Below are 9,872 nucleotides of genomic sequence, written 5' to 3'. Positions count from 1 at the left end.
ATAATGTATTCACTATCAAAACAAACTTGTGCAGAAACCCTGCAGTCACTACACTGTCTCATCAATTGTATCAGTGTCTGCATTATAATTAGCGTCGTACTCATGAGCTGCCGTGCTGCCGCCGGCCTGTAGGGGGCGGTATATGTGTTCACCGCCGCCGGGTGAGCAAACCCTCCTTTCCCAAGATGTCGGTGTACGGGCCAGTGGTGAAAATTCACCCCGTCGTTCTCGCCTCTATCTGCGACTCTTACGAGCGGAGAAATGAGGGAGCGAGTCGTGTGATCGGGACCCTGTTGGGTAAGCAGAAACTGGCCGTGTTTGGGGAGCCTCGTTCTGGGGAGAACCCCCCCACCACACACCCCCCGCCCGGTGATGGCTAACCAGCGAGCTAACTTTAGCTCCCCTGCTAACGCATGCTCGCTTGGTTCAGTTGTAGCTCAACCGACATCTGGTTAGCATCACTTGTGAACAGCTGGTTGTCCGTTCAAATGGCAGCACAGATGGAAACTCGGACTGTCTGCCCTCTTTTAGCCCCCTTTCTGCTCCGTTTTGTGCGTCAACGACATGTATTTGGTAGATTTAATCGTTGTTATTGGCGTTGATGTTAGCCGGTGCTTTTAGCTTCTAGCTGGCTAACGAGGCGAGCGGCTTGCTGAGTAATAATGGCTGATTTGTAACGTTTGTCCTCTTCAGGTACCGTCGACAAGCACTCTATTGAGGTGACCAACTGCTTCTCTGTGCCCCACAATGAGTCTGAAGACGAGGTGTGTTGTTAAACTCATTTATTACACAGTAGCTGCGGTAGGTGGGGGCTCACAGGACATCACAGAAATATCAATAATAATATTAAGAAGGTTAAAATAGGTGTTACATTACAATATCTAACAGATGGGAAGTGATATAAGAGTGAAGTGTGTACATTATAATGCAATGTATGCCTATATAGATGATAGAAATATATATATGCTGCACTATATTACAGAATATATATATATATATATATATATATATATATATATATATATAGTTGTATTGATATAAGCAAGGTTAGAATTGCAATGGAAATCATGTAGAATGTAAATATGTCTGGCAAAATAGTGACATTTACCATTGGACAGTTCAAAATGTAATGAATTCCCCTGCAGGACATTTGGTAACACCTGCACAATGCCTGTATAATTCCCACAGATCTCTTGCACAATAAAACATTCCTGTGGGACAGTTTTGGTTGGGAGAGTGGATAGCTGTTGTATATAATTAAAGGAGATTGGTTAAACTTAGTACAGATAATAAGTAGTGAGGGAATTGAACAACCATCCCTGTTTTTAGACATAGATAACAGCTTCGTTTTGCACTGCGAAGAAGAAGTAGATATTTACAAATAAATAACCATGTGTCAAATTGTATCCTAGGTTGCTGTGGACATGGAGTTCGCCAAGAACATGTACGAGCTCCACAAGAGGGTGTCACCCACAGAGGTCATCATCGGATGGTGCGTCAGTCAATAAAATGTGGAATTTCGAAGATTAAATCGGGAGGGGAAACTTTTTCTCACTACAGTGCATTTGTCCTCACAGGTATGCTACAGGCTTCGACATCACAGAACACTCGGTGCTCATTCACGAGTACTACAGCCGCGAGGCGTCCAACCCCATTCACCTGACCATGGACACAGCACTGCAGAGTGGCAAGATGAACATCCGCGCCTACGTCAGGTTGGCTGCTCTTTCCTGTCATATATACACTTGTTTTTGTGATCAACTGTAGACTGACTGTGTGCTTTGTGTATCTCCTACACAGTGCGCAGATGGGTGTGCCAGGAAAGACTGTCGGTGTGATGTTCACCCCACTGACTGTCAAGTATATCTACTATGACACTGAAAGGATAGGCGGTAAGATTACACAGAATAAATTAAGACTGTTTGGAAACAAATGCTTCCTGATTTAAATGTCTGTGATAATGAGATTGTTTTAGTAGCTCTGTCTCAGTAGTTGTAGTACTACACTGTAACAAACCCCTTTGTTTGTTGCAGTGGAACTTCTACAGAGGACACGTGTACTTCCAAGCCGCACCAAGGGGCTGACTTCTGACCTGTCCCAGGTGGCTGGCTCTGCAGCCAAAGTACAGGACATGCTGGCCACCGTGCTTGCATACATTGAGGATGTGCTCGTGAGTATTAGAGCAACTAGACATAATGTTGTGACTCTCATCAGATGATGATGATCAGATTAGGCTGTTGTTTCCATGTAAGCAACACCTCCAGCTTGTTGTTTTCCAGGGTCATTTTCCCACTGAGGGTGCTCTGCCGGCCGATATTTACTCCAATTAATTTGATCACAATCTCTATAAACGGCGTTCAGAAGAGCCGATCAGTTGACGCAGTTATTTTACCCCACAGGAAGATTATTCAGTGTTTGACGCACACATTAATTTACTTGGGCGGGCCGCCGGTATGTTAACATCCAGGGACTCTCATTAGTATTTTGCAGAGAAACGAAGAGAAAGAGACGTTATCTGGTGGATGTTTTACACGCACATCCTCATTAATGTGTCTCAGAACTCAAGTTGTGTTTCTTGGGCAACTTTATAAAGCTTACTGCTGTCCAACAAAGTAACAGAGCAGACACGTACAGCCTGTATATGCAGAGAGGAGCAGAGAGGGGCGGGCTGGGGCAGCCTGTATGTGTGTGAGGCAGAGGTGTAGTTGTGTGCGTACGCTATAAAAACAAGGCTTTAAATAGACCCGGTGATCGACTGCTTCAGTGATCCCGATCGTAGCACCCTTAATTCCCCCGCCACTGCCACTCTGTCTCGCTCTGCTGTGCCTCCAGAGATAGTTTGTGTAAGTAATCACTGATAGTGGCTATAAAGGTAATGCTGTGCCATCTGTCTCAGTCTGGCAAAGCGACAGCGGATAACAGCGTGGGCCGCTTCCTGATGGACCTGGTCAACAAGGTGCCCACAATCTCCGCCGAGGACTTCGAGAACATGCTCAATTCCAACATCAACGTAAGTGCTCCTCGTCAGCTAGAAACCACAGCGCGTATGTTATTTAATCATCCAAACAAGTTTTCTAATCACTGCTGATGGTTGTTTTTTTTTTTTCTTCATTGGATTCAGTGCGCCTCCTTCAGCATTCCATTCATTATTTGCTTGATGCACTCAGGCTTGTTCTCTGCACATTAGCCGGTCCCATTGATTACAGGAAACATTTAATTAGACTTTACATCCTATTTTTAGTGCTCTCCTGGCTCCTCTTGTCTCATACTTCTTTGCGTAGCACTTAGCACACAGGATACACAGTCGTAAGAGTAGTTGGTGCATCTTTACTCAGGGATCTGTCTTTCATATCACAGTCCTTCACTAATTGTTGAATGTTCGAAGACTCTTTGTACCTCACTATGAATAAGTAATAACTAATTGTTTTGTAATTGCAGGATCTGTTGATGGTGACCTACCTGTCTAACCTCACCCAAGCACAGATTGCTCTAAATGAGAAGCTGGTGCTGCTCTGAGGCGATTTCTTCAAAGTGATTCATATTTAATTTTTGTATACTTTTTTTTTTTTTTTTTTTTCTGGCTGAGATGAATAAAGATGTTAAACAGTCACACATTGTTCAAATATTTGCTTCCAGACATTGTCCTTTATTGAAATACTGATTGCTAACATACTGTATTAAACAGCTGGTATTTACCATTGTTAACGCCTCATGGTGCAGACTTTATGATGTAGTAATTAAAAATGTTGATTTCAGGGCTGCTTGGCTGATAATTAGTTTAGTTATTTAAATTGTTTTGTTTTTTGACAACCCAAATACATTCAGTTTACCACAATGTAAGACAAAGGAAGCTGCCTGTAAGACAGTTGATTTTTTTTTTATTAATTCTCTACATAAATATACATTCAAATCAGACGCAGCGGTTAAAGTCAAGTGGCAGAGCCCTTGTGACAGGCCATGCCCGGCCTGAGTTACATGTGAAGCAATAGTGCAAAAAGTGGGCATGAGAAAGTCACACGCATTTAAATCCTGTCTTGGTAGCACATGTCAATCAATCTAAAGTATCGGGAAATGTTGATTTATTATTGCTTTGTTGTAAGAACCACACTGAGGGACTCCTTTTTTAGGGTTTGGTGTCTGAGTCGGGGCTCTTCTCGGCTTTGCTCTGGGGCTTCACCATCTTCTCCACGGCTGCGTAGCTCCGCACGGCTCGGTCGTACACGGAGTCTCCGGTTGACTTTGCGATGGCCGCAGCCTGCTCCGGGTAGTAGAGGGAGGCGCTCACGGTCACCAGGCCCGCCGGGTAGAGGAGCCTCTTAATCCGGGAGCCTCTGGCCAGAAAGAGCCCCAGGATACCGGTGAAGCCGATAACTCCCGCCCGGGGGTAGAAGTCCTTCGGCGGGTCCTTCAAGTAGCTGTAGGTGTCGTTCCCGAACCGGACGGCTCTCTGAACTTTGGGTTTAATATGGTTGTACGTGCCCCGACACCAGTCCGTGTACGGCTCCAATAACTTCCTGAGGGTGGCGACACTCTCCTCCAGCTGACCCGCTTCAGGCTCCACATACCGGCTCTCCTGCCGGGGAGCGGCGGTGTACAGAGACAGCTCATCCCGGAGCAACGGGGCGGTCTCCTCCTTCACTGCGTCTCCGTCACCGGCAGCGGCGAAGACGGTGGTCGGCAACAGATTCAGCACACCCAGCATGGCACCACTACCTGTCACCTTCAACATGATCCCTGCGGGCCATGCGTGCAACTACGGGGTCCGAGGAGGGACATTACCTGCCACACTCGAAGCGATAATCGCGCCACCTCTCAGCTGACTTTGGACAAATGTTTTTTTTATTAAGCTTCAAAGCACAAACATCAACAACAATTTATTATATATAAGTATTTTGGATAGTCTTTTATTTATAAGTGACTACAGATAAATGATGATATTGTTGTTTCATTATAGGTAATTTAATAAGTATAATAATAACAAGTATCTCCCCCCCCCATTTTATGCGACTTGATAGCCTTCTTGTATTTTACTACATTGAATTTATTTGACAGCTACTTTGCGAATTAAGTTTTTAAACATGACCAAACATGATCTCGGTTTAATATATGGATATATAATATATAGATTTACCTTCCTAAAATGTTGCAACACTTTAATGCATCAATAATAATATTATGATTATATATAATAATATGATTATATATAATAATGCATCAGTAATAATAATATGATTATATATAATAATGCATCAGTAATAATATTATGATTATATATAATAATGCATCAGTAATAATATTATGATTATATATAATAATATGATTATATATAATAATGCATCAGTAATAATATTATGGTTATATATAATAATATGGTTATATATAATAATGCATCAGTAATAATATTATGATTATATATAATAATATGATTATATATAATAATGCATCAGTAATAATATTATGATTATATATAATAATGCATCAGTAATAATATTATGATTATATATAATAATATGATTATATATAATAATGCATCAGTAATAATATTATGATTATATATAATAATGCATCAGTAATAATATTATGATTATATATAATAATGCATCAGTAATAATATTATGATTATATATAATAATATGGTTATATATAATAATGCATCAGTAATAATATTATGGTTATATATAATAATATGGTTATATATAATAATGCAATACTTTGAGATGTACTTTTTCAATAACACTTATGTATCCTACATTTATTTATTTATTGAATCAGAACTTTTACTTAAATAGTGCAGGTTTTAATTGATTTATTATTTGTTGAGTCATTTATTAATACATTTGCCTTCATTCACGTGACCCCACCAACGGAAGTTAGATTTTCTTTCTTCCTCTTTTGTCTGTTAATAACATCGCTGTGACCTGTATTCAGTTTAACGCCCTTGTTTTTAATATTATCTTTTATTTATCACATTCATTCATTCATTCATTCATACATTTATTTATTTATTCATTTATTTATTTTCTTTTTCCGTCTGTGACGTCACTGGTTCCCATGGCAGCCGGAAAGCTCGGTCGTCTCCACGGAAACGGAAAGCGTCAACAGCCAGCGAGTCCACAGGTTTTCGACTCCATTTGGCTTCATATTCAGGCTTATTCTGGGTTTTATTGGGTCGTTTTTTCCACATTTGTAGGCTCCCTGTTCCGGGTTGGGGAGAGAAGTTTATGTTGCTTTTATTTGGTATTTAAAAAAAACGTCGTAAGTTTGTGGCATTCTGAATGGAGAGTCTGGGAGTGTCATCCCTCCAGAACCTGCAGGCTCTGTCTGCCCTGTTATCAACTCAGCAGGAGGATGGTGATGATGATGATGATGAAGAGTGTAAAGTAAGATATTGCACACTCAGAGGTGAAGTGATCCCCACTTAGTCTGCCCAGATGTTATATCATTTAGTCCACTCTGACTTAATGCCATGGAGCTGCTAATAGGCTGCATGTTGAAACAGATTTGACTGTATATTGATGATTGCCTTATCATAACTGCAGATTTATTGACTGGACGCTTACAAAAACATAAACTACTCTCAACAGAATGTGGCAGCTTGTGCACGACTGGATCCTGGACACATTGGCCCCCCACCCAGAAAAGATAAAGAAGGTAATGCCTTGTATTTCTTGCACATAACTGCAAAGTCATTATATTATCCCCTGGGGCCCTTCTGAAAGGTACAAACTGTGCATATGTGTGTGTGTGTGTGTGTGTGTCGCTGTTTATTTAGTGTCAACTGCCTATGTGAAGAAGAACAACAAAGATATCTGGAGCGTGGAAGAGGTGGCGGAGGGTTCACAGTATGATGATCTCGCTGACCTGCGGCCACAGCCTGAGTAAGACCACCGAGCAGACAGAAAAACACACACCAAAGGGTTCACTGATGTTTAAAGGAGTCAAAAAGAAAAAAGAAAAGGCTGAATCCTCACTTCTTTTTGAGCTTTAAAAACCCAAAAGCCACACTGTCCAATATAAGGGTTTAGCTCAAAACTTTCTAATTATGAAACTTTGTTCCACTTTTTTTTTTTTTTTACAAAAACAAGCCAGGTCTTTAATTATTATGAATCATTGGCATAGTTACCCTTGTGCTATATATTAATTATAGAGGTACAAGGGAGGGCGAGCCTGCCCGTAGAAAAGTATTTATCACAATTAGATACCACATTTTCCACCGTCCATTGACCTCAGCTGACACTCACTCCTGCTTCTTTCTGTTCTTTGTTGTTCCCTATCGATTCTGTCTAATGTGATGTCAGATGAGGATTTTAAAGAGATTAATACTGTATTGATTGTATTTTCTGTGTGTGTGTGTGTGTGTGTGTAAAACCTTTGTATTCAGGTATGAAATAATCCTGAAGCAGAGCGTGGGGACAGAGGATCTGTTCTTGGGCTTGAACAGAAAGGACCCATCCTCCATGTGCTGTGAAGCCATGCTGGTAACTTAACCACTACGTGTTCATACTTCACTCAATGTACTGTAAAAATGAAATGTACAAGGATGTGATCGGGGGACAGCAGCATCAGACAAGAGAGCAGGATCCATTGCCTAAGTGTGTGCTGGTTTTCAGAGAATTTATTTTAAGTAGTAGATGATTTCAGATTCAATGAAGCTAATATACATATTGAAATAATTTGTGGACAGTATAAAAATGTTAAGGTACATTACTACTATTACAATTCTGTCTTTTATACCATACAGTGACAAGACGAAATTAATGTACCATAAAAGCCTCAGACTTTTTTCTGACCCAGCATGAGAAGTGAGAAGACATATTAACAATACTGATAAAGTGACATAAGATAACTCAGTACAAGTGGGAAAATCTGTATCTTTTTAAATAAAAGTGAAGATTAAATTGTGCACAGTGTACAGTATTAAAGATGCTGCCTCTTTTTTTTAGGTGAAAATCAAACTACCGGACACTAAAGCAACAGATGTGGTCCTGGATGTAAAGGAAAAGTTCCTTGATCTTCGTACGCCGAAATAGTAAGGGGATGCTTTGAAAATGTTCTCTTTCATTTTGAATCCCCTGAAGACGGCGCGGCAGCAGTTCAGACCAAAAAGCTCCCATTTACAGACATTTTCTTTTAATCAGAGGTTCGCATCGTGATCTGAGCTTTGATTGCCGTTTCATGCCGCTCTTAACTCCTCTCTCACATGCACGCTCTCTGCCTTGTGCTGTCTCTGGTATGTTTAATCTGTCGTCTCTCCTCTCCTCTCCTCAGTAAACTGGGTCTTCATCTACCGCATCCCATCCACAGCCACAAGGGAAAGGCTCAGTTCTTCAGTGAGAGGGAGGAACTGGAGGTGACTCTACTGATGAAACGCCCCATGGATTTGATCAATATGCAGTAAGAAAGAATGACAACAGCCGACAAGTATTCAGAAGACAAAGAGTAGATCCGAATCCAGTGTACAGAAGAGATGACACTTTCTCTTTAAAGAAATGGTAGAGAAGTAATCAGCATACCTTGTTCTTTTTCTGTCATTTATGTAATGTGAATGTAAATGTAATGCTATTTTTAAATCTGTCCCCATTAATTCTGTATTAAAATATGACTTTCTAATACATATTTTGTCTTTTTTTTATGTGATTGCTTTATTATTGAATAACCAAATGGTTGTAGATGGTAAACCAAGGTAAGCTTTACCCCTCATTATAGGCTGATGCTGTTATTATGGCTGATATAATCGTAATATACATGATAGCTTCAATCAGAAACTGATATTTACAGTAATGGGCATTTAAGGCATTTACTAAAGGATTGGTTAGTGTGTTTAATGAAACATTCACATGTATATGAATGCTGAAAGTTATTGGTGACTGTAATCCTTGCTTGTCTTTGGGAAGATGCCCACTTGATTTGGCTCATTAACTTTGGCCGAACTATAGGCTCAGGCTGCGTTCTGGCCCAAAAGAGAGCTGTCGGTTTCGTACTTCATCGTTTAACACTGTTGTCACACTAGAAATAGATTGTTTCAGGGCCTAAAAAGACAGCAGCAAGTTAAATTGAATTCAAAAACACTTTATTTTGCCCCTTCAATGCAATTTTAGGCTAACTGGTTGCAAAACAAAACAAATGCATTCACACCTGAAACACAATCTAAAGACTGAAAGAAATAAATGAGTAAATACATGATTACAGTCTGCACAACTCTTTGCACAAACTACACCTTGCAGTAATTCCACATGTACAGTTTAGTTATACACTGTTTAAAATATTTTTGCATATTTCTAACCGCATAATAGTGTTTATATTTTGCATTATGGTCTTTATATTTTCTATTATATCTTTATGATATTTTTATTTATATTATTCTTAGTTAGCAAGGTGCTCTAAACATTTCTGGAATTCTGAGCTCCAAAAACTGTGGAACGAAAAATAGCTGAAAAGAACTTTCTTCGATGTAATGATCCAGTAAGTAACTGAGAGAAAATTACAGGCAAGCACAGTTTATATTTGATAAAAAATGAAAATTTGAAAAATTTTGATTGGGTAAATAGAAATCTGCTTGTCTTAAAACTTTTAAAAGGAGGTGTGGATGGTAAATTCTATCAAGCTCTAAAGTCACTGTATAGTTCCTCAGTTGCATGTGTTCAGGTAAATGATCTTCAAACTGACTGGTTTAAAACCCCCTTTGGTGTTAAACAGGGTGATGTCCTGTCCCATACCTTGTTTTCTCTTTATATAAATGACCTGGCTTTTGAAATCAAGAATGCTAATTTAGGTATACATTTGAATGATTTAACTGTGGGTATTTTGTTGTACGCGGATGATATTGCTCTGCTGGCTGAATCGGAGGATGATTTACAGAATATGCTAAACTT

General features: G+C 39.8%; 3 protein-coding genes across 3 annotated transcripts; 2 read left to right on the top strand and 1 right to left on the bottom strand.

Annotated features, from left to right (window-relative positions):
- Positions 1-133: 133 nt before the first annotated feature.
- eif3f (eukaryotic translation initiation factor 3, subunit F) lies at positions 134-3,610 on the top strand. The gene is made up of 8 exons (XM_051403933.1): positions 134-297; positions 694-764; positions 1,413-1,492; positions 1,578-1,715; positions 1,801-1,892; positions 2,034-2,170; positions 2,897-3,010; positions 3,439-3,610. The coding sequence occupies exons 1-8, from the start codon at positions 186-188 to the stop codon at positions 3,514-3,516; spliced, it is 822 nt and encodes a 273-aa protein (XP_051259893.1). The 5' UTR covers positions 134-185; the 3' UTR covers positions 3,517-3,610.
- On the bottom strand, positions 3,611-4,764 carry LOC127365671 (MICOS complex subunit MIC26-like). Its single transcript, XM_051404028.1, has one exon. It carries the CDS (start codon positions 4,727-4,729, stop codon positions 4,124-4,126), a length of 606 nt encoding a protein of 201 aa, XP_051259988.1. The 5' UTR covers positions 4,730-4,764; the 3' UTR covers positions 3,611-4,123.
- A 1,277-nt stretch (positions 4,765-6,041) lies between these two features.
- dnaaf6 (dynein axonemal assembly factor 6) lies at positions 6,042-8,612 on the top strand. The gene is made up of 6 exons (XM_051404041.1): positions 6,042-6,380; positions 6,585-6,651; positions 6,773-6,878; positions 7,382-7,478; positions 7,944-8,029; positions 8,269-8,612. Exons 1-6 carry the CDS (start codon positions 6,276-6,278, stop codon positions 8,396-8,398), a joined length of 591 nt encoding a protein of 196 aa, XP_051260001.1. The 5' UTR covers positions 6,042-6,275; the 3' UTR covers positions 8,399-8,612.
- Positions 8,613-9,872: the final 1,260 nt, after the last annotated feature.

The sequence above is a fragment of the Dicentrarchus labrax genome, unplaced genomic scaffold, assembly GCF_905237075.1.
Source record: "Dicentrarchus labrax unplaced genomic scaffold, dlabrax2021, whole genome shotgun sequence".
Classification (NCBI taxonomy): Eukaryota; Metazoa; Chordata; class Actinopteri; family Moronidae; genus Dicentrarchus; species Dicentrarchus labrax.
The sequence above is the reverse complement of the archived record's forward strand: the minus strand, read 5'-3'. Positions and strand labels throughout refer to the sequence as shown.

Bases quoted from the DNA above. Each gene is read 5' to 3' on its own strand.
- eif3f (XM_051403933.1), top strand. From the start codon at position 186: ATGTCGGTGTACGGGCCAGTGGTGAAAATTCACCCCGTCGTTCTCGCC. The intron at 1,893-2,033 runs GTAAGATTACAC...TGTTTGTTGCAG, and splicing joins TGACACTGAAAGGATAGGCG to TGGAACTTCTACAGAGGACA. The intron at 2,171-2,896 runs GTGAGTATTAGA...CATCTGTCTCAG, and splicing joins CATACATTGAGGATGTGCTC to TCTGGCAAAGCGACAGCGGA.
- LOC127365671 (XM_051404028.1), bottom strand. From the start codon at position 4,729: ATGTTGAAGGTGACAGGTAGTGGTGCCATGCTGGGTGTGCTGAATCTG.
- dnaaf6 (XM_051404041.1), top strand. From the start codon at position 6,276: ATGGAGAGTCTGGGAGTGTCATCCCTCCAGAACCTGCAGGCTCTGTCT. The intron at 6,879-7,381 runs GTAAGACCACCG...CTTTGTATTCAG, and splicing joins GACCTGCGGCCACAGCCTGA to GTATGAAATAATCCTGAAGC. The intron at 7,479-7,943 runs GTAACTTAACCA...TCTTTTTTTTAG, and splicing joins TGTGCTGTGAAGCCATGCTG to GTGAAAATCAAACTACCGGA.